The sequence below is a fragment of the Varanus komodoensis genome, unplaced genomic scaffold, assembly GCF_004798865.1.
Source record: "Varanus komodoensis strain SLA01 unplaced genomic scaffold, ASM479886v1 scaffold10, whole genome shotgun sequence".
In the NCBI taxonomy this organism is placed as follows: Eukaryota; Metazoa; Chordata; class Lepidosauria; order Squamata; family Varanidae; genus Varanus; species Varanus komodoensis.
Genome location: NW_025335269.1, coordinates 17,449,352 through 17,474,046, shown reverse-complemented (window position 1 = coordinate 17,474,046; position 24,695 = coordinate 17,449,352). Strand labels below are relative to the sequence as shown.

The 24,695-nt window shown below is 43.8% G+C and overlaps 1 protein-coding gene across 1 annotated transcript in view; it reads left to right on the top strand.

Annotated features, from left to right (window-relative positions):
* Positions 1-24,695, top strand: part of STAC (SH3 and cysteine rich domain) — a 70,786-nt gene that overhangs the window by 34,466 nt on the left and 11,625 nt on the right. Inside the window, exons 3-8 of the mRNA XM_044455153.1 lie at positions 11,790-11,890; positions 13,423-13,504; positions 14,619-14,734; positions 20,138-20,219; positions 22,052-22,122; positions 24,075-24,163. Coding sequence (XP_044311088.1) covers positions 11,790-11,890; positions 13,423-13,504; positions 14,619-14,734; positions 20,138-20,219; positions 22,052-22,122; positions 24,075-24,163 — 541 coding nt within the window. The remainder of the gene's footprint in view (positions 1-11,789; positions 11,891-13,422; positions 13,505-14,618; positions 14,735-20,137; positions 20,220-22,051; positions 22,123-24,074; positions 24,164-24,695) is intronic.

Here is a 24,695-nt window from a genome sequence, read left to right as displayed (position 1 = left end):
CCCTCCTCCGGGTACTTACTCTCCTAATTTCTTTCATGGAGGGTTCCCGGAGAAGGGACTCTCCCGCAGATCTCAAGGGGCGGTCGGGCATATACGGACGTAAGCACTCGTTCAGGACCCAAGCCATTTAGGGCTTTATAGGTCATAAAATGTCCTCTTGTTTCTTCTGAGACCAGAAGTGTTAGGGAAGAACAGCAAGAAAGGGCTGTTTTTCTGCTTCCCTGAGGCACCTGGTTGGCCACTGTGGGAAAGATGTTACCGAACTGGTCTGGCTTTATTTGGCATCCTTGTGATAGATGGACTGATGGATTGATTCGTTAATAACATATGCTCCCTAATTTGCTCATAGCCATCAAGGCATTTTAAAGCAACTGGAAAACAATCCTTAACACTCTGAAGACAGAGGAACATTAAGAACTGTAAAACTACAGGTTAAATTGAAATGGGGGTCTTCACACCCCCTCTAAAAACCAAGAGAGTGGGGGCCGGTCTCACTTTTGAGGAAACACATTGTACAGTTTGGGAGGGACACCAGACAAAAGAAGGTGCTTTCACACGTTGCCAACAAACAGGTCTCTGCACAGTGGTGCCCACAGGTGGGTGTCTCCAGCACGTCTTTGCAACTGGGCCCGTACGTAATGGCAGAGGTCTTCGATCAGCAAGCCTTAAGCCATGTGAGCAAAAACCAACACCTTGGATTAGGCCCCTCAGAAGCACTTGACAACCAGGAAGGCTGCCTTTCGATCCGCCTCCACCATCCAACATTGTCATGACTGTGTCATTTGTTGGAATTTGGACCTTTCCACATGGCTGTGTGTCGCCCTCAGAACAGCTTGCCATGTAGCACAAAAGCTCCAGTGATGTTTTATGAAGCTATCAACTACCAGATAAAATTGAAGTTGTATGATGGGAGAACGGCATCCATGACTTAAAGTAAACCCCAACATTCATAGCAGGCAGCCTTTTATATAGCCCATTTCAAGTGTTCAAAGCATGCCATATCTTTATGTCAGCAATCCTTAAAACAATCTTGCAAGACACTGGCTGTCATTATTTAAGGCTGTATATTAATTCCAGCATTAGAAGCAGGATGCCTATGTATGCCATTTATGTATTGCTTTTCTATACTGCGCAATAGTTGAAATTCTCTGAGCAGTTAACGCGAATCAAAATTGTAAAATAAAACATGCTTTTTATGCTATAAAGTCTAAAACTACAGCATAAAATTAAAATCAAAACCAATAAATAAAAACCTAGCAAAGGGAAAGGTTTTGAAATACAGCAGAATGGATTTAGAACAAAAGAAACTGAAAGAATGAAATGCCTGGAATTGAAAAAGGTGTGTGCCAGGTGCCAAAAAAAAGCACAGTACGGGTACTGAGCAAGCCTCCTAGGGAAGCTTGTTCAGCAATTGGGGTGCCACCACAGAAAAAGCCCTGTTCTGAGACATCATCCTTCTCTTTTTATTTGTTTGTTTGTTTGTTTTTCAATTTATATCCTGCCTTTTTCCTACAAAGGGCTCAAGGCAGCTTACATCTCCTCCGCCATCTTATCCCCACAACAGCAACCCTGTGAGGTAGGTTGGGCTGAGAGTCTGTGACTGGCCCAGAGTCACCCAGTTGGCTCCATGGCTGAGCGGGGACTAGAACCCAGGTCGCCTGAGTCCCAGTCCCATGCTCTTAACCACCACACCACACTGGCTCTCACTTTTCCTTTTCCTTTGCCGGAGAATGCAACCAGGAGGGCACTGTTGCACTTCTGTCCCATTTGTCAGTTTCCCACGGGTAGCTTATGTGAACAAAACACTGGATTAGATGGACCCCAGGTTTGATCCAGCGGAGGACTTCTTACGTTGTTCTGTCCTTCCAAATAGAGGAAGAGTTGTTGATGTAGGCCGAGCCACGGCTTACCAAAAGCAGCCTTCCCCACAGCCTTCCAGATGAATTGGGCCAGGACACAAGCCATTGGTGGTGCTCTCTGGGCACCATGCGAGTCATAATCCAACTTATCAGGTTGCAGAAGGCTGGCCTAAGGGTGCCAAACCAGCTTCTTGCAGTGCTGAGGTTTGAACTGGTGCTTCACACTCCCTGCATGACACCATCTTTGCAGCAACTTTCTAAAACGTATTCGACAGCACTTAGGAAATGTCATATTTGACTTTAATCAGAACACTGGTAAGGAATGAAACTATATATAGCGGTTTCGTTCAGTGCTCTGCTTTTCCTCATTGAAACTGCATTAAAACATGGCAGGATTTGGAGCACTGAAAGGCAGCCTAGCTCTTTTAGAAGAGTACAATGAAGGTTTCCTATTTATATGTGCATTGTGTATATTATAAAAGGTATATATTAAATATGGAATGGCTGTGGGCAACCTAAGCTAATGTTGGGAGATTATTTGGTCAAAACAGCAGTAGCAACAACAAAAACATTGCTTTGCCTCTCTGGAGGAAGCCAAAGTCACCCAAATTGCCACTATCCTGCCTGATTTTGCTTCTAGGTCGAAAGTGACGCTCAAGCTGCTAGATGGCTGTGACTTCTGCTTTGGCCTGATTAAGGGCACTGCTTGCTTGGGTCACTGCACTGGCTCTCCCAGCTGTGTTTTAACTCAGGGCTTCACAGCAGGCTGCAAAATGCCTGTTCCTTCATTTTGAGTCCAGGGAAGAATTTGGCTGAAAAGGGGCCAGATCCAACACTTCTCTTCACGATTTCTAATGGATGGATATGCTTGCCGGCATTAGAGGAAGCAACAGTTTGATGTCCAGTCTTCTTCCTCATTTGCTCAGGGCCAAAACAGGGTTTCCTCAAGAGAGATTTAGGGCCCTCCTGAATGATCCCAAGAACATTTCCAGTAGCTGGATTATTGTGCATATGCTAGTTTGTGCTATTTTGCACCTGCTGGGTGAAAGGGAGCCAAAGTCATAGCTGCAGTGAAGGGAGACAACAGTCCTGCTGCTTTGCTTTGCTTTGCTTTGTTTCATTTTAATCTGCTGTGATCGCATTTCCTATGTAAGAGAAACCAAAGTGCATCTCCTGCAAAGATTCTTTTCTTTAAAAGAATATTGTTTTTATTAAAAAATAAATAAAAAGAAAGGTTTACAAAGTAGCATGAAGTTGCTGCTGGGGGACAAAATAGGATATTCCCCATTTATTTAAAATTCATATTGAAGTAATTATAATTGTAATTGATTTATTAGTGCAGACCATATTTATTTATTTATACAATTTGTAGGCCGTCCAATTACTTGTGTCTCTGGTCGGCTTACAGCATAAATAAATTGACAACCCACTCTGGCTGCAGGTTAAAAAAAATACAACAGTAAAATTCAGTAAAATTTATCTGCTAGCATGCTTACTTACCTAGAGTTGTTAGAAACAGAAAAATAAAGAATATGAAAAGAAAAATAAACACTGAAATGACATCTCACTTGGGCATTATATTTTCAAGTGAAACTTACAGCTTGCGGAGACTCAGACTGATAGATTAGCCTGGTGGGGATGTAACACTAAACTACAGGTAGATTTCAGCTTGTGTATTCCCCTGTTCCCCTCTGGTATGACCACACAGTGGATATTAGAAGTGTTTGCTTCCATTTTCACTTCATGATTGTTTCACATTATGTTGAAGCCACAGTCATAAGACTTAAAGCTAGCTTGTTTCAGTATGCCATAGTTAAAACTAATCTCGGTTTGTCTGTATTTGCACATAGCACAAAATTGTGGTTAGTTACAATCAGGAGTGAGCACATCAAGGAGAGCAGCTGACATGTTGCAAGAGTCATATACAACACTGTACCATAGTTTAGCATTATGTCAGGATGTAGCCATGTGTGTATGTGTGAGAGAGATGATATTATTAGCCTTTCCAGAAACTTTACACATAGGAGTGACTTTCCATTACTCCCCATTTAAAAGCAAGGATGCAATTTGATTCCCGCCCCACTTTAATAGACTTTGGGGGTGGGGGCAACAGTATGTTTGGAAAGCAGAAGTCTGGGAAGGAAAACTAGAGCTCTCCATGCTTCTCCCCCACCTGAGTCTCACTTTCGGCTAGTATTCTAATATTAGCCTGTGCTCCAGACCATAATCGATAGTACAATCCGGTAACAGTGAATTGTTTGACAAAATTCAATTCAGATGAATAGGACTCCACTCAGAGGCAAGCAGCACTCCTTCTGTTACCATCAGTGAGACGTCGAGCATAATGCTAAGCGTGTTTTTAGTCCTAGGACTTTTCTCCGGGAGGCATTTATCGTGCACTTGGCTTGTCATTCCCTGCGCACAGTTGTTTACAAGTTCTTTAAGCAAGGGCACGATCCTCCAGTTTCACTTCTGTATTTCACCACCATTTTTGGCAAGTTGCCCCAAGATGGCTGGCAGCGCACAGAAGCTCATTCTGCACACATGCACAGGAGGCGAGGCGAGGCAGTCGTTTAACCTGAAAGCATCTGAATTCCAAACTGGAATGGGCTTGTATGATGTGCTGAACTCAGAGCAACTTCGTGCCCTTTGAATAAAAGGCTGGTGTTGTATATGAAGTTTTTGTTTTAAAAAATGATAAATACATATGTAACCATGATTATTAATTATATTGTTAATCTGCCCAATAACTGAAGTTCTCTGGGCAGATAAAAATCAATCAAATGTACTCCAGTGGTATGCTAGCCAGTAAAGCCTTAATTATCCAACCCTCCGTTGCTACATGCTTTATTCACGTTCTGCTAGCAGTGATCATTCAGGAAAGTCTCAGAATTCAGCTGCAAAGGACCTGTGAGTTAAGGATTGCAGTATTTTGACAAAGATTTACCTGATCTCTTCCAAGATCATATGGAAAAACTTGCAAAGAACAGGATGTCAGTGTGAATAGAAAAAGCAAGGTGTCGCCTTATTAATGACATGGTTTTTTGGTGTAATGTCTCTTTGGAGGAACACCTCCAAAATGTCCAGCCTCCAGCTGGATTTTAAGCCTCCCATAACATTATGTTTCAAATCATTCATATGTATACTTATATATAATAATGCATGCATATATAATTATATATTATATATTATTGTATTTATGCAATATATTTATTGTTTGTTAATATATAATAAAGAAAATAATGTATTTTATAGATATAATCATATATAATATTGTGTGTGTGTACACACAAATTCATGAACTGGTCATCACTGGACAACAAGGGTTCACGAACATGTGCAACCCCAGCTGGACAAAGACCATGTCTACAGATAGGTCTTGCCCCCCTCCTGGGGCCAGCCCTAGCTTTAGGCAGTGGGAAGCAATTACCCAGCCAGCAAACTCTGGGTGACCTGCAGGGGGCAGCACCAGTCCCCTGCCCGTCCCCCCTTGGAGGACGGAAGTGCTACTGCACCCCTTCAACAGCTAGTCTGCTGTCCTGTACAAACCCCATGTTATGTGCCAGTCGAATCAGCATCTGTAGGGAGAATGCAGGGGGTGTCATCAAGACAACAAAACATCCTGGGCCAGTGCTGGTTCCACCTCTGATCCACTTGCTGGCGCTCCTTCTAGCAAATGCCGCAGATCTTCCAGCCCTCTTTATAGAAGGGCAGCAAAGGACTGGGATCAATCCTGATTGTTGGGGTTCCTTTTAAAGGGCTCCATGCATGCACACCCAATGCTCCCCATATTGCCGTTGTGGCAGCAGTGACTGCATCACATGGGTGTAGACGCCACATGCTCTCTTGCTGCCCTTCCCATAGGTTTCTCTCACCTTAGAAAGAAAGATTGAAAACTGTGCCAACCTGAAGGTCTTGTTTTGCCATAAGGAATGCATTAATGTTATTTCTGCTTATTATCTCCCCTTTTTACTTTAGCTTTTCCCACTCTTCTAACTCAGCAATCATTTTGTACATGACAGAAAGGGGTGTAATTAAAAGGACATGATTAGAAAGCCCTACCAAGTGCCTGAACTTCTACCTACATCACAAAGGGCTTCCAGTTTGGAAGTGCCACCCCCGATTTTGTGGGATTCCTTCCAACACCCCACAGCTTTCCCCATTCAGCAAGATCCCCTGGCCATGTGCGTAATGCTCAAGAGGATGTGATGCAGGAATGGCAGGAGGATTTCACTTCCACCAGTACAGATACGTACGCCAAAGCTGGATCCCACCCCTCAGTACTGAAGAAAATGACTGTTGGGATGATCTGGCTATCTAGGTAATGCAGGCAGTTTTTCTACAGCCACCAGACAGATCTGTCTCTGCATTCTCTTGCAGCGTCACAGGGCTGCATCTTTCATATCAGGGGTATCCAACCCACGGCCCGTGGGCCGCATACAGCCCAGGATGGCTATGAATGTGGCCCAACACAAAATCTTAAACTTACTTAAAACATTATGAGATGTTTTTGCGATATTTTTGGAATTTATTTGTGTGGTTCTTGAGCATGAACTTTGTAGATGACAACGTTGTGTCGCAATGTAACATAAAATAAATGCACGTATGCTCTCTTAGGGTTATTATGTGAGGACATTTTTGCTTATCTGTGGTTGTGGAGATCACAAAAATTATGCACAGACCTTTTTTTTGCTCAGCAGTTTTTGTTAGTGTTTGTGTATTTAATGTGTGGCCCGAGACCATTCTTCTTCTTCCAATGTGGCCCAGAGAAGCCAAAGGGTGGGACATCCCTGTTTTAGATGATGCAGCATAGCACTTCAGATTTAACTAATCTTCAACCAGCTGCCAGAACAGCTTGTGTGAGTGCTGCTCCCATTGCTGCAGTATTTTCCCTCCCAGTCCATGCATGGGACAACTTTGCCGCACAAAGGGACATAGCAAAGCTGTAAAGGAATCGCAGGGACCCTTGTGTGAGTTCTAAAATTCCGAATCTTCACTGGCAGGAAAGGGAAGCTCAGAATTTCTAGCAGTTTTTTCTGTCAGGGATGGATGGTTCTGCTTTCGGAAACGGTATGCGAACAGACCTTAATAAATAGGAGAAAATGTATACATTTAAAACGTGCACACAATGGATGCAGATATTTGGGGAAATATGCATGGGTTTCATGCACAAAGAAAAAGCAGTGCTCCTCACCTTATCTGAGGTTTCGCAAGGGGCGGCATAGAAATGTTATAATAATAATAATAATAATAATAATAATAATAATAATAATAATAATAATAGTTAGAAATAGCTTTGAGCTGGAAGTTGGAGAACTTCAACAAGCTTGTGTTTGGCTGATTTGTATGTGTCTACTTTTTTAAGTTTAGTTCAGGAAAAAAATCAGAAACCAAGGTCTTGTTTTCTTGCATGTAATGTTTTCATTTACTTTGCATGTACTATAGCACATGATGTGATAATCCTGGCCCTGGATTGTACTCCTGCAAATCACAAGTGAGGGAATTCTGGGGCTGGATGCTTCTGTATGGAGGGAAAAGCAAATTTAAAAACACACTTAGAAGATGAGGGTGTCAGGAAGAAAGCCCTAGGCCTTTGCTCCCTAACACACTAGAGTATTTTTTTGACTGCAGAAGATTTTGTTTTGTACGGAAACATTCAATCTTGTGATTCCCCTACCTGTAATAAGACATGGCCACAGTATGGAGAAAAGTTTACCTCTTCATTTGAGGCCTCTGAACAAAGGAGCACTTAATTCAAGGGTCCTGATGCATAGCATGCAGCTACCTATATTTTTCCCTAAATCATAGGCTCGAGTGTGTGGGGATTACTGGGACTGCCCCACAAGTGGAGGGGAGAATTTTCTCTGTCCTGCTATCATCCAAATGACAACCACCCCCCCCCACCCCCATCTCACAATGCAGCTGCAAAACTTAGACATTTCCCATTAGCTCCAGGGGGAAGTTTTATTACATGGCTGCTAGCTATGCTGGGGGTGGGGATTTTTACAGATCACAGCTGAAGAAGGAAAAAATAAGCGATGTGTGTGGCAGTCCCAGCAATAATTCCACCCCTTGCACATATACAATTGAGTAAGAAACGGATATAGAACTGCATGCTACGCATTAAAAACGATGTGTCATTTGGTCACCTAACAATTGTACGTGTTTTTATTTTGCAATTCATCTCCCATTTTCCCTTAAGTAATCTATCCTCCTGTTGTATAACATTGCTGTGTCACGTGATGAACTCACATGCTGGTTGCTCGGAGCCATAATGAGCCCGTGGCACGCCTGGGCAGTTGAAACGTGAGGGGACGGAAGAGGTTTTGAAAGGGTGCTTTGTACGGTGTTAAGCACACAGCACAGAGTTGGAAACAGGTGCGCGAGTCAAAAGAGTGTTCTCCGCTTGGCGAAAAGAGGTTAAACTGCAGTCTTTCAAATCTGTCACATTACAGAAGGTTGTGTAACAAACAGACCTTTAGTAAAGTCGCCACCCGCTTCTGGAGCAGTTGTGTCTAACAGGTTGGAATTCAGGAGGTAAAGCTTTTCAAAGCATATTGATCTAATTGGGTGGGATCAGATTGGGTGCGAGCTGGGGAATTTATCAAAAGCTTACAAGCTTTTCTTGCACACGCATTTCTCGTACATTGCCAATCAGGGTGCAACACTTTTGTCTCCAGGACTGTTGCTGAATCAAGAAAGGGAAAGGGAAAGCTTCTGCTTGCTGGAAGTTCTTCTAGAAAATCCATGCGGTGGCAGGAAGACAGTATTTCAGTGACAGAACCCAGGTTTTGCATGCAGAAGGTCCATGGAATAAACAGTCTGACTTGACGTGTGCTCGCTTCCTATTTTCCTATGCATTTCAAGCTTTCTTAGGGGAACCATCTAGGAGAAGTACGTAAGACTGTGCTGGTAAATTCTTGGCTGGGTTAGCGGATTTGTAGAGATGTTGCTGCTGAAGGGGACCAGCAGTTGGAAAAGCAAAGGTCGCTGGATTTACAGGCTGGAGAGCAACCTGCAGCCTTGCCCCTTGGTCTTCCTTGGTTCAGAGTCACGAACCAAAAGGTGCTCCTCCTCAATTGGTAATTCGTAGGAAACAGCTCTGCGTCGCGATGACAGATAGTGAATGAGGACATTCATTTGATGGATCATAGAGTGTTAGAGCTGGAAGGGACCTCCAAGAACATCAACCAGGGTTACCCGGAACCTGACGAAAGGTGACTGGAGGTTCCATGAGGGAGTATGAAAATATACACACATGCACATGTTCACATGATTGCTTCTTTCAATAACCTTAATATCATAATCATAATCGATGCTTAATTTGATTGGAAACATGTGTGCCAGAACTGAAATAAATAGTGCACCGTAGTCGTTTTCGTTTTTTGTGGTAATGTGGGGCAAACGGAGGCAGACATGAATGTGGGGCTGGCACTGAATGGCTTGTCACACCGTCACGAAAGAAAGCTGCTCACGCTGCTGGTCTATATGGCAGTCATATTGTCTTGATCTTGCAATCAGCTTGTTGAATGTCCTCTTTGTTTGTAGATTTTTTTGGCAGCTTTGCTGCTGTTTGACCTGTGCAAAAAGCAAGCATGGTAAATTAAAGAAGTAAATTCCATTCTTTGTTTTAGTTTCAAAATTAACACTGTCTTAGCTGGTATTTTTCTTAGATTGCCTTGATTTAACATGGTTTTGGGTAACCATGCTGTTCAACATTATCAATATGTTTTCATATTGTAAATCTCAGTAATTAAGGTCAATTTACAACCTTTTTTACATTATATCTAGGGCCTATGTTTGTAATAATGTTTAGGCAAGGGTTTCCTGAGGCATCAAAGTCATTTCAAACCTCCTGTAGGTAAAAAGGCTGAGAAAGGCTGATCTAGACCAACACCTTGTCAAAGCAGGGAAGCAAAAGTTGCAGCAGCCCTGCTAGGCTCTGCTGAAGATACTACTAATGAAGGAAAGCCCAGCATCCTCCAAGGCCTTCTGTCCCAACGCCAAACAGCTTAAACACCGTCAGGATGGTCTTCTAATGTTTAGCCAAACTCCCCTTCCTTGTCATTGGAATTTGTTGGGTTGGTTTCTGTTTTCTGGAACAACAGCAAAGCAACTTGCTCCACTGCCCACATGACATCACAGCAAGAACTTGACGATGGGCATCATATTCTCCTTCTGATGGGCGTGCTGAGTGTCATCCGTACTGTGCCATGATTGGCAGTGCATTGCACTACCCAGAGGTGCCTCCAGTTTCCATTTATTCCATGGCAGAGCACAGCTTTTGTTTTTCTTTGCATCAGGGCCATAAGGGTGCAATCCAGATGCACTTGTCTGGGAATAAGACCAACCAAACTCACTTGCATGTATTTCTGAGAAGATATGCAAAAAATTGCCCTGTGCATTTACAAAGCAATTTTGTGGTCACATTACCACCCGAGCGGGAGGAGAGGAATATGCTGATTCTCCAGAGCTCTGTCCACAGAACACCCTTTCTATAAAAACCTGGGGTCTCAAACTCGCGGCCCACGGGCCAATTGCTGGGACAGGCGGGGCACAGGGGAGGGGCCCTGTGGCCTTCAAAGTGCCGGCGGTGCCTGGGCCGGCCGCAGGATGAGCGGCCCACCACCTCCGCTGTGGTGGAATACTGGATGTGGCCCAGCCTCACCCAGACTCTACTTCCAGCGGCCCCCAGGTAAGTTGAGTTTGAGACCCCTGATCTAAACCATAGGTCCTCAAACTACAACCTGCAGGCCGGATCCATCCCGCCATTCCCATTTATCCGGTCCACCGTAGAGGTTTTGGGCTTGCCACACGTGCGTGGCGAGGCGCCGGCTCGCTTGCAAGCAAGCAAGGACTTGATCATTTTGGACTCACTCGGAGAAGACGATCTCTGCGTGCGCACACCTGGCCCGCACCAGCCCATACCCCCCCTGCCCGCACCGCCTTGGCGGCCCATGCCCATCGCCAGCACCTTGGCCCCCTGTTCAAAAAGTTTGAGGACCCCTGATCTAAACTATCCCCATTTCTGGCAAGAAGGTGGGATACAGAAGTGCACTGAGATGTTGAAGAGCTATCTTGCTTCTTCTGTAGAAGCCAGTGAAGGGGCAGTTACAGTGACTATGTTGGCATAGATTTCCACTGCTTGTGAGCAGGTCTAAGAAATGATGGCATTCAGGATTCAACAGTGGTGTCCATGCCCTGCCTACAGTTTCTCATTTTCAGAGTTCTTTAGGTAGAACTTTGCTGGCAAACTGACTTGGCTAGCAGAGTCTTTCCCTTTTAGAAAAGGTGGTGGATCTGGACTTCTAGCCATGTCCTCTTTAATCTAATGCCCATTACCTGATGACCAAGTGAATATAGGATTGCACCCTTAGTATATTTAATACTTTATATATTAATTTTTAAAACGTTGCTACCTATTCCAACCCTTCTAGAAACAGATATTAGCAACTGATGTTTTGCTAATGGTGCTCATGTTTTGCGGTTAACATTATTGAATGGTATTTGTGGCAAAATGTTCTAGGAACAAAGAATGAAGGGAAAGAAAGTTAAATATGGGATCTAAAATCTAGTACACTGAGCAGGCAAATTACACAGCAAAGCTACAATAATCCAGAAACACTTTATTAAGGCACGGGGTTGTATTTTGCCCTGTGATGCAATTATGATTTGCAAATCACCAGATCTTCTTTTGAACTAAATTGTAGTGTTTTCTTTTAGAAAATGGAGGGAGGCCTGAAAGAAAACCACCTAATTGAGAGAAACATGACTAAAAAGTAAAATAGGTTCTGCCTGGCTGCAGTAAGAGTGGAGGTCTGTGCAGAATTGTAACACTGAAACTCCACTGAGCTTTTAGGTCAGAGCACTTGGTAAGTGCATGGAAACTATCGATGTTCTATAATTAAGTTATTTCTGTGCCTCCGACAGGGACAAATGCTAAACATGGACTGCGCTGTAAGGCGTGTAAACTGAGCATTCACCACAAATGCGCTGAGAGCATCGGACAGCAACGCTGCATGGGCAAACTGGTAAGCCAATATCTAACTGGACAACGACAAGCCAGACTGGGTAAGAAACACGATACAGCAGCCCCTCCGGCCAGCCATCTTCGTGGCAAATGAGTTAACGCACAAAGCAAGAGATTTTAATCATTTAGGAGGAAATACTTACGGGTGCAGGTAGAAGGACTGTGCTACCCCGAACACTCAGAAGCACAGCTAAAGGGTGCTTGCTTTCCCACGATGCTAGAGCAGGGCTAGAGTCAGAGGTCAGCACTGTTGGGCCCCTACCAAGGCCTCCGTTTCTGTAGGGGGGCATTGCTGACCCTGTAACCTGCTGGCCTTGCTCCTCTCTGTCACCATCCCTCCCTCAATATACAAGCAGTAATGAGATTGGCTGATTCAGCAGACTTCTCTTCTTGTCCCGCCCTCTTTCTCGGGGCAGCTGTGTGGGAATCTTGACCAAAGCCTGCCCTCATTTGGAGCCAAAAGGAAAGAGCTGAAAAGAGGTTTCTTCTCTTGCTTTTGAATCAGGGCAGAAGAACAACACAGTCGGCAGCGTTTAAACCTTTCTCCAGTGAGGGGCAGTCCCAAAATTCTCTTGCATTGCTACATCATATGCCATTTCCTTATTTTATTGAGTGACAGCGCAATAGCCCTTCTTCTATATGGTTATATCCCTGGGGCACCTGAAATGCAGTCATCTCTGTTCTTGAGAACAGGATGAGGTGGTCTTTTCTTAACTTTCTTATATAATTGGAAGCAATTCAACAGCAGAGCACAGGTTGCCAGATTTCCAGCATGCTTTTTTTTCTGTGCTAGTCGGGGACTGGCCTACTAAGATGACTTGCGATTACCTTTGATATTTCTTGCTAATAGCCATCCCTTGAATCATGACCTGAGATGAAGCACTTACTGCTAATGCACGGAATCTGCTTGGCATAATTAGTATCTTGTTAGTCGGTTTTCAGCTTCCTTATACTTTAAATGATCAAGTTAAGAACTTTTATGACATTAGACTTTTCAATCTTCCAATTCTGCCAGTATTTTTTCCTTTTATTGGCTCCTTTGTATTTATATGTTTTAAATGATGTTTTTGACACAATTGAGAGTAGAAGGAATGAAAAAGACAAGCTCTAGTGTGAAGGAAAGCTTCTAAGGCCTTTCAATTAAAAATGAAATATGAGTCTCCAAAATCTTATTATATATCCTTATGATCTGGATCCCATGGGAGTCTAGCAACAGGAAGACAGTTATTGGTCTGGTTCCTGCTTTGCTCAAGAAAGAACTAAGAAGGTTAGGAGGGGTGGGCTCCTTTTTCACTTCAGGGGCTGAATTCAGTTCCAGAGAAGCTCTTGGGACCATGTCAGCAGTCATAGGGACCGGAAATGAACTGAGCAGCACCCAAAACACCAGCCTGTTTTAGCTTAGAGCTCCTGCTGCCCAGTATCACTTCCCCGCCCCTGATAAAATCTCACTGCGTCAATGACTCTCATGATGTGCAGGGCACATGCTCATTATCTTTTCTTCTCTCCCTTCCTTCCTCTCACTCTCCCCTTCAGCCCAAAGGCTTCCGCCGTTACTACAGCTCTCCGCTACTCATTCATGAACAATTTGGCTGCATCAAAGAAGTGATGCCTATAGGTACGTTGGGGTGGCATTTTGTTGCATCTTTCCGTTCTGAAAACTGTGGTGAGAACTTCGTTTCGGTCCAGTTCAACAAATTTACCCAAATTCAGAAAATTCCCCATATTCAGGATAGAAATTGCACAAGATTTTAAAAGTGCAAATAAGGGAGAAAGCCTTATTTGCACTTAAAAGTCTTGGTTTGGATCATGGTGTGCTCAGCCATGGTATATGCTTAACAATGGTGTGTTTAATTCTAACGCACTTCTCATCTTTAACACCTATATGGCAGGTAGGCACTGCATTCTCAGTAAGAATTTACAAAAATGTGAAAGGTGTTTCATATTCAGGAGGAAACAAACCTGAGATTTTAAAAATTGGAGGGTGGGAAAAGTAAAACTGGCAGATTCACCAATACTTACCAGCAAGGTGGCTTAATCAAGATCTTGAACAAAAAGTGCTAAAGTGATGATTTCAAGTGAATGTAGAGATTATATGCTACAAAGCCAGGTGAAGTGGCTAGCCAGGTAACAAATTTCCAGCACCATTAAGAGTAGAAGACCGAATTGACCCCTGGGTTACCATTCATTGGAAGATTCTCCCTTTTTTTTCCTTCACTTTTACACTGAAATTGATAAGGCCTGCACAAAAGCTCTTATGCAGTGCTCATTAATTTCTATGGGGTATCCACAGGAGAACTTCCTGGTGAATTGTGATCCCTATAGATTAGTAGAAGAAGGCAGCTTTCCGCCACAGGCACCCAAATCTCTTGAACCATCCTTGGTTCAAGGAAAATCCAAAATGTATGGCAAGGTATGGGTTGCTTACATCTTGGCAAAGGTAAACATGGTTACTACATGTGTCCGCAAGCTGTAGGTCATCAGTGAGCTTTGTAAACTGAATCACCATTTGAACCTGGCTCTGGTCTGACATTCTTAACTACTATATCGGATTGGATGTCAGTTTAGTGGTCCTGGTTCCTGGATCAGAACATCTGTTATGGCCCTTACTCTGCACAAGACAAGTTAGTTTGCATCCTGAAAGGAACATTTATAATTCTGTATGAGGAAGGAAAGAACCGGTTGTGCTTTGGCTTTTGTCCCTGCTTATTTATGTTTCACTTCTTTTGCAGCGTGTGGCAATAAGGTTGACCCAGTCTATGAAACACTTCGCTTTGGGACTTCCTTGGCCCAGAAAACCAAGAAGGGCAGCACTGGGAGTAGTTCAGGTTCACCAAAGAGAAACTCTGTAATTATATTTTTTATTTTTGTCTTTAATGTGGTCTGAGCATCTCCATTCATAGTCACCCTGTCCAGTGTGGTCATAGTCCTAGAGTGCTGTCAATATATGACAAAATAACTTAAGCTAAACAGACAGATGCAGGCTCAGCTGTGCCCCAAGGAACCATATAATCTACATTTCAGTTTCAGAATATTGGGCAGGTTCACAAGTCATTCAGAGCCACCTTGAGCAGAAGCCCCCATGGTTTGGTGTTCACTCACTAACACTACAGACAATTCGCTACTCTGTGGCTTGTTTCCCCCAGTCTTGCTGGCAACTTCCGGTGTGTATTGAAGGCACTTTTGCAACTGAACCTCTCATTGTTATGGTCCCTGTGTCACCATCCTTTCAGCAATCAGATTGCTGGAGGTGTCAACTGTCAAAGGAAGTAAGGGAGAAATTGCACGAATCTCATTCCAACAGCAGTAAAATGGAGGGGGAAATTGTGCAGAATTCCTGGCAGTGGACATTCATTTGTGCAGGACTAAAAAAGAAAGAAAAATGCACACACACTCAGGAGACCCCCTGGTGTCCTTTCTTCTCATGCTTCAGGAGAAAGGGGTAGAAAGCACTGAGAAGAGATGAGGGAGGATGGTGGCATCACCAGCAAGATCAGAAGAAATGGTGTGTGGTGGGGAGCCATTCTCCATGGCCAGTTCTCTAGCCATTCCCAGCAACCCATAATGAACATGTCCTGCCAAGTTTGGACTTCACAAGAAGCTACCATGGTTTGAACAACTGTGCTGGGTTCCACACCATGATCAGCATGATAAGCCAGCTTGGCTGATAAGCCATGGTAGATTATCATGTCATTCACTGAGAAAGATGGACATCAGAAGGAATGGAGAGGCAAAGATGGGGAGTGACAGAGAGAGGGTTAGAACGGACAAGAGTTAGGTGAGATATGAAAATGTGAAGAAATGAATCAAAAGCATGGAGACTTCAGAGGTAAAACAAAAGCTCAGTAGAAACAAGGAATCTGAAGGAAAGAAGGAGAGGTAGCATCGTGTAGTTGTCCCTATATAAGAGAGTGGAGAAAATCTTTTAAGAACGCTGCACCTGCAGCTGGCTGAGGATGGTGAAATTAGTTTAGCAGCACTACCATCTGAAAAGTTCAGGTATGGTTTTGGAGCTTACTGCATTTCATCTGCAATAGAATATGGCTGGTATGATAAGCAAACAATGGGGGGAAAGGGCTGCAAGAGAAAGAAACAGAAATGGAACAGATGGGGAATCCTATTTTACAGATTTGATTTAGAACACTGATTTTCCACGAGAAAAACAGAGCCAGAACTATTTTTGATAATTACAGGGAAAACTAACAGTTGCTAAATACTTCCAATGCTGGCTTGACTATATGCTACACAGGTAGGGATGTGGATATGCCCAGCTCTTCCCCAAAACAATAAGGAGCTAATATAGGATTAGGATGCCACGGACAGTGCTCACGTCATGCCAGGAAGATGGCTGCTCCAACAGTTATTTGGCAGAAGGGCCAAAAGAATCTTGCAAACATAACCTCCCATCTCATCAGTGTTGTCCATGTGTTTAGCTCTTGGCATTTTGGTATCAGAGACATACACACAAGCTTAGTTTCTACTGGAGAAACAGTGTGGACAAGGGCTGACCTGGGCTCTCTTGAGACCATCAGGGTGGTAGCAACAGAAAGGAGTGACCATCAGACTACACGTGCCACAGAGCAAGGCCCTTGTCCATTTGGTCCAATGATTAACTGAATTTGTCTCTGACTTGAGTGGTTATGTATTGGCCGCAGTGGGTTGTGAACCTTGCTTATGTCAGGGTAGCTTATCTTGATGAGCAAGCCGGGCCTGGAAAATTCAGTGCAGTTGGGTAACCACAGACAAGCCCACCCTGGGCACACTTACTGTAGGAGAATGTGCAGTAAAAGTGGTGGTTTTGGTTTTTATTTTTTTCCTGTCTTTCGCAAATTGCACTGAAAGGTGGCCCTGATCAGAACAGGCTGGGAAGCCAGAAATATTTCACTCAAGGATACAAGAAGGGATATCAAGAACAAGGATACAAGAGGAGTTGTGCTGCAAAGGATCATGGGACATGTGCAGAGAGTGTGCTGGAGACTAAGGCGAACACAAGCTGCAACACATCTATCATCTATCAGGAATAACATGGATCCATGAGCAAAGAACCCACCCTCCATGGCTAATTTAGTGGGTGGCTTATGGTGACCTGCAAACCAGTCTACTGCATAAAGGATTTGTCCTGATCCCTGTACTGGGTTTCTTTAGCTTTCCCTACACTTGTGCATATAATGGTAGATTTCAATATAAACTATGCAAGACAAAGATAAGGTGCTTCTTCTGGGCTCTGCACTCATACTTTTCAGTCTCCCTTGAAGGTACATTTGAGAGATGAGCAGCAGAATAACACAAGGCATAAGACTGACAAGAAATCCCTCGGCGTTTCCCCAAGTGTAGTACTGAATATTGACATACAGGCATTCATTACAATTGCTCCCATCGCCAGTACGCCAAAGGATAGTCCAACCTTGCAGGGCCGCTGCATTGATCCATATCCTTTCTAGCTGAGTTGTCTCCATGTGGAGCTTGCCCTTTGTCAATCTAATGGGTCTTTATTGCCCATCAATATTGCAGCCAGTCCCCAAATGCTTTGCATTAGGACAGGAAACAATAGGTTGTTGCTGGTAGAATGACTGTGAGGGTACAGCTAGGCTCAAACCAGGCAGAGAATTGTGAGTGTGTAAGCACACAGGGGAAACTATATGTTGTTCGTGTCCCTGCTACTGAAACACCCCAGAGCTGTGTCCCTGGGAACCCTGGTTCCATTACACCACTGCAGCATACACTCAGCTTCACAGCACTGCCAATGTGCTACCGCTGCTGTTAAGGCATGAAGAGCCCCTTGGCCTGAAGAAGCATTCTATGCTGCTCCGAAGCTTGCACGTTCCTGAAGATAGGGCCTTTTATAAGCCAGCACCCGTATCTGTGTTGTGTTTCTGAAGCACAAGGCTAGCTTTGTTGAAATGTTGTGAGCCTTCCTTCTGGCTCCCGTAACGAACACAGGGCCCAGAATGTCCACAAATGTAATTATTTCTTGTCAGATTGTTAAAGTCGCGTGTTAAATAATAAATGATTACTCAAGCATGCAAAACATGAGCATATTGTCAGCTTGCCTTGAAATTTTGGTCAGATGGGGAGTGGGTGTAAGTATTGAACGCCAATATGTCGTAGGATTTACTCCTTGGCAAGTCAGGCTGTCAAGCAACAGCTTCCAAAGAAGTGTGCAGGACTCAGAGCTGTAGGTGCTGCAGAAGAACTCACAGGGACTTCAGTTGACTAGCAGATAGTCTTTGGGGGATGTGTGAGAGTCTAAGGCAAAGCAAACTACTGCGGGAAATGTGCGGGCTTTTTTCTCATATCCAGGACACACTCCCTTTCAGGTACATTCTTCAGGGGCATCAGGGTGGAAAAAAGGCACAAAAATCTGCGGCAAATTTCCACAGATTTTCTGCAGCAAACCAGCAATAGATTGTGTTGCTTCTGCAAGCAGTGAGCCGTGGAGCTGATGCCAAGCATGGCAAGGGCTCCGTGTTCCCATGGGCTCAGGTTACCCACTTCTGCTTCAAGGAACAATTTAGTTATTGCATTTATATCCCGCCTGTCCTCCAAAGAGCTCAAGCTAGCCTTCATGATTCTTCTCTCTTGCATCTACCCTGCAAAGGAGATTAAGTAAGTGTGGCACAGTGTTTGCCTGGGGACCTGGGAGATCTGGGTACTAGTCCCCACTTTGGGCCAGGCACAGGGTTGCTCTTGTGCAAAATAAGAATGAGAGGAGGAGGAGAATTACGAGCTTCTTGGAAGGAAAGAGATAGGATATAAATATAATAAATAGGAGAGAGACTGACCCTAAGTCATGCAGGAAGCATCATTCAAGGATCTGAGCAGGGATCTGAACCTGAATCTCCCTGGTCTGAGAGCTGTTCCAAACTGTCCATGTCCAAATGTTGCTACTTTAGACCTCTCAATAATACCTCTGCATGGTATACTACCCTTTTCCAGTAATGCTAGCCTGTTTGCCCCCATGGCTTCTTCCACCAATGTCCATATTAAGTCTAGCAGATTCAATCAACATTGGGGCTTGTTGGAAAGTACTCAGGCACCGGCCATTTCCCAAGGGCTAGTCAACCTGTACTATCACCATGACTAGAACCTTGCATGGTGAGTGATGGAGCTGTACAGATGAAGACGTGACTAGGATCCAGTCATGCTGATGGACTGGGCCCTTTAAAACCATGGGGACTTAGGTTAGCCATGACCGATGTACATCCCATGGATTTCAAGGTCCAAGACTAAATCTGTGTCCAACCCATTCTCCTAAGTCTGGCAATCTTGAGGAGCAAGTTAAACCCCGGCATATGCCCTTCATGAATACATCGTTGAACTTCAAGCTGGGGTGAAGGACCTTTGGCCCCAAGCACCATATCAGGTGCACATGAGCATGTGTTTGTGTGTGTGCATGCATTCAGACACAACACTCATTCCACACAACATCCCATCCTGCAGCAAAAACACTGCTGCAGGGAAGGAGGCAAAGCTGCAGGGGATGAGAGGAGCCCTTAAGCTTGCTCGCTTTCCAGGAATTCTGCTACAAGACTTTTGCGCTGGGGAGGAAGTTACAGGCTTTTCCTGGTGGCCACTTCCACTAGCACAGATCTAGTCCTAGCGAGCGATACACTGCCTATAAGAGCTACCAAGGATTACCCAACAAAGGCCTGGATTTCCCATGCTACCAGTGGGGTCTCCATGGCTCCACGGACTGCAGGTTGTGCACCCCAGCTTTAAGAGATGCAGTGTTTTCCTACCCCTTTGGTGCAGGGCTTTACTGCCTTTCCCATTCACATATATAGCTTAAAGCACTAAGCACCATATAGAACACAGAGGTGTATTTATACCATCCCAGGATCTTGGCAGGATCTCACTTCACGCATTCTTCCTGTCATAATGACAGCCTCTTTATTAGTAGCACAAGCGCTTGCAATCTGCTCCTTGCTGACAGTGGCCAAAATTATACATTGTGACCTGCACTGTTTCATGTAGGAGCTTCAGAAAGTCGTGATTTCCCTTGACTTCATTTTCCAGTCCTGCATAAATAGAAGGTCTTATTTATGCAGGTCTGCGGCTCCTTTCAGAAGTCCTGCTGTTCCCTCATCAAGTGTCCAAGTTCTTGGTAACCAGTTTATCATCAGCTTTGACTTTGCTTCCCGGTAGCCTCTAGGCCACCAGGAAGCTATGGCCATGTGCTTCGACATCTGGTGTGTTGATATCACCTTATTGCTCACTTTTACTCTCCTCTCCTCTTTCGCATTTCTTTCAGACATCAGATTTGGCAGAAGTTCCTGAGGAAGGTGACAGTCCAGGGAGTGTGCTTGACATAAACAGGAGGCGCAGCAATAGCGGTGGGTGTGAGGCTGAGATTTTCAACTTTCTTCAAACCACAGGGGTTATTTTCACCTCACTTTTTATTCTGACAGGAACATGCCATTCACAGCACACAAGTCCAAGCAGGTCCCAATGAGCAGTAAGTGCTACCAGTTCCCAAATAATATTGCATTATTGCCAGCTGTTAAGCATCCTCACAGGCCTCGCGCAGGAGGCTTGGAGGGGCAGGTGTCCACTCCCTGCTGTCTTCCCTGGGATGTGTTTTTTGCTTTTTTAATTGCTATCAGTTGGATCCAGAAGCTGCCACTCAAGAGAGAAATGAACCTTCTACAGGAAGGAAGGCTTTGCTTACAGAAATTCCTTCTACCCGATTTTCCCTGCACACACCACAGCTCAGTCCATTCAGCACAGCCTCCTGATTCTCTGATCTGGTTCACATACCATAGTGGGTTGTCACTATGGAGAGCGACCTAATCTAACCCCACTGTAGCTTTTTCACAGCAGGCCACGCTGAGAACCCATGGCTTGTAGCAAGCTTGTTTAGTGTGGTTTGTTCTCAGTGTGGGATCTTGTGATGTCCACATCCAACAGAGTGGCTTTAGCACGGGTTGGGTTGTTTCACCCACCTTACAGGAGTGGTAAAAACCTCCACTCCTTCACTAAAAATACCTCCTTTATTTCATCTTGAAATCTCCTTGGATATGTAAAAGAAAAAGAAAAGTTTAATTTGTGCAAGTCCCCCCAAAGGAAAAATAAAACAATTCTACACAAAATCTCTATGCCCCTGCTGAGGTTGCGTGCAAAGATCCGTGGAATACAAGCCAGGATAAGGCAGGAGGACTAAGGTGGAAACAAACCTTTGCAAACTACAGTTCACCTGATTCTCAGTCAGGAATCGTGTGGGTTAGCAAGCAACGCGTAGCTTATTTTCAGGGTGAATTATCATGGCATGCAAACTGGTTATAGCATTTTCAGGAGGCTGGAGGAAGAGGATCAGGGTAGCCCTCTTCCATTAGCCCAGCTGATGCCCCAACTCTAAATATTTTCTATGTGTTCTTCTTATTAATCTATTAATAAGACTTGCAGTACATTCACTAAGAGTCTTTCCTTTACAGACAGCAAATTATACTCCCCGTCAAATGCTTTCAGATTGCTATTTATTGTTGACCTGTTCTATATTAAAGAAGAACTGTTGTCCCAACAAACATCAACAGGACATTAACAATTCCTCCCTTTAGCATTGGCTTTCTTCACTGTTTTTCTGTCAAGTCAGTGCATAAATTATACAGGAATTGCTCCACAATGTTTCACCCTTGCTGTCGACACAAGCCATGCTAACGGTAAAGCTTTGACTATGTTCCTGGGGATCCTGTGTGGACTCTGGCATGCATATAGGTGGAAACAAAAGCAGGTCAAGGCTAATTGCCTGATTCAGTAGGGCTTAAGTTGAAGTTTTATATGTTAAGCCTATGCTGAAGTTTAGAATAGACGCATGGCAGAGGATCTGAACAGCATGTGCTGAACTTTGAGTGTAATTAAAAAATAAGCAAGTTCTTTTTTTAAGGACGACTTTTCTATAGCACTGATAGGATCAGCTCTCACAGTCCTCAGCCTATTATGAGTTAAAGTCTTTCTGTATGGATATATATACATCACAGCGGATGGTTTGACTATTTCAGCCGGAAAAGGCACTCCTCTATACGAGCAGAAGTTGCAAACTCTGCAAAGAAAATGTCAAAGCAAATATGAGAAAGTTAATGGAGTTATGATAAAGAAATATGCAAACAAATGAATTGCTTGTTTGGCACATGGATTCTGAATTCTAATTTTTCTTCCTCTTTGTTTATAGTGTTTACATACTCAGTAAATGGTACTACAGACTTTGGAGATGAACCGAAAAAAATAAACTCAGTACTACAGGTGACTTTTTAATGTAACTATAACAAACTTACAATTACATTTCCCATTCTTCTGAAGAGAGTTTATTTTATATGACAGTATAACGAGCTGGGTCTGCCTTTCCCGAGGCGTTTTGTACTCTGGTATGCATTGGCAAATGTGCATGTGCCATGCTAATATATAAGGGCACATGTTCCACAGACCAGCCTTTCCTCTGAAATACACAAATTTGGTGGCCCAAGCTTGTATGATTACTATATGCCCTTCATAATGGAAAGAGTTCAGTGACAATTTTGTATTCAAATATGAATTATCTATTATGATCCAAATGTACGCTAAGAAGTTAATTCTTATCTGTGGGTTGAATGGATATGGGAAATATGGTCAGAAGAGTTAAACCACCTGGAAGAGGTGACACCAAAGGAACTGTTTAACACTGGCAGAGACATTTTTTAAAGCTGAAGTCCCTTCAGCTACAAAGAAACTCAGTGCACATGGAAAAGCCTTACCTATAAAGCCTTCTATGACTTGGGACCACAGTACCTGTCAGAACTGCAGTCAGCTTCCAGGGCTTTCCTCCAAGTGTCAACTCCAAGGGAGGCTGGGAGGGTGGCAAAAAGGAGAGCCTTCTCTGTAGTGGCCCCCCATCTATGGGACAACCTCCACACTGCACCCCACCTGGGCCAACTTTGTCATCTTTTCAGCTCCAGGTTAGGACAGCCCTTTCTAACAACTCTTTAAAAGATGCACTTGGTTACTCAGAGCTTGAGGGGATTACCCATTCCAAGTGTTTTCTCTTACAGGGTTAGTCTTTACAGTATGTTTTAGGTGTTTTAAATGTTTATCGTTTTTATAGTGTTTGTATTGTATTTTATTGCCAAGGCAATGAATGGTAGTAGTGATAGTAAAAGGATTTTCAGAAGTGCAGAATAGTAATGGCACAAACCACCTACTGATGACCTTGCAAGAGCCCACATAGCTCTTTCAAACCGGTTTGTTCCTCTTCCTCCGGGATGGGCAGAGATGCTGTGGGAAAGACCAAAGCTGCAGGCTGCATCCATGCTGTTCCTTCACTCATCCAAACCACTGGGCAGCCTGAGACTGAGAAAACAGCTCCTATGCAGCCGTGGGTGCCCAGGTGTGGCACCTCATTTATGTCCATCATAAAGTAGCTCAGCAGTCTAGAGCAGCTTTCCCCAAACAGGTGCACTCCAGGTGCATTGGATCTCAGTAGCTATGTATGCGCTCCCCAGAGAGGTCCGCCTGGCGCCGTCGTTATTTGTTTTTCGGCGCCAGGTGAAGACCTTTTTATTTAAACGTCATTTTAATTGTTAATATTATTTGCTTATTTTATCTGGCCAGGGCGACTTATTTTATATTGTTAATTTGTTTTATATTTTGAATGTATTATATTTTAATTTTATGTTGTGAGCCGCCCCGAAGCTTCGGCAAATGGGGCGGCATAGAAATGTTTTAAATAAATAAATAAAAATAAATGTAGGTAGGGGATGATGGGGATTATAGTCCACAGGGCACCCGGTTGGGGAGGCATGCCTGCTCCATGGCTACACATGGTTACACAGAGCCGAGTGGCATAGCCCTAAAAGCAGGAGACTCATGACCTTTCTTTTAGAATCAGTCGTCCATTTTATCCATGCCACTGGCCTGAGTTCAACAGTCCAAGCCATGCAGCAGATTCAGAACAAGCATGGCTATTGTCCCACATTGTTCTTCAAAGAAAAAAAATACCCTACTTAAGAGCCGCAACTCATTTTCAGTGTACGCTGGCTTGAATTCTAATCAGGCGGAGGCAATCTGGTCCCCTCCAGACATTTAGGACTACAACTCCAGCGATTATGGGAGTTGATCTGCAGAGCTCCAGATTGCCTCCCTCTGACCTACAGCTGTACAAAATAGCTTTTACTAAATAGCTGCTAATATTCCTCTTCTTTTTTTAATCCTCTGTCCTGAAGGGATCTCTTAATAAAGACACAGTACAGATGAATACCTATGTTGCCTTGTACAAATTTGTACCACAAGAGAATGAAGATTTGGAAATGAGGTAAAGTTATTGTGCACTCAAGTATACGTTTTATAGAAATTAGGGATAATGCATCTCACACTTGTCCATCACAGGGATGTTCGTACACATCCAGAAAGAGCAAGGTAGCATCAATTTTTGTAGCTCTAGAGATTCCACCATCAAACCTGGTCAAATAATTCCAAAAAGAGGAAAAAGGGATCTGGACAACCACACAACATTATGTGACATGAATGGATTAGTCATTGTTGACATAAAAATAAAGTTGTTTAAAAAGAAAGTTTGTTCTGTGGGAATCAAGAATAAATGTAACTCAAGAATAAATGACTCAGGCATCTTCATCCCAAGTGAGCATGAGTGGGTCAACAAGGGGCTTGTTTTGTGATTTGGTTCCATGCCCCAAAGGCTAGGCAACACCAATTGTAGGTGCATATCAGTAGCCCAACTGCCTTTTTAAAAAAGGCAGGGAGAGTCTTTCAGGAGATGATCAGGATCAGAAAAGCAGTGGGTGCTGAAGCCCCTTTCCATTCTTTGTTCCCCCAGTGCCATTCCC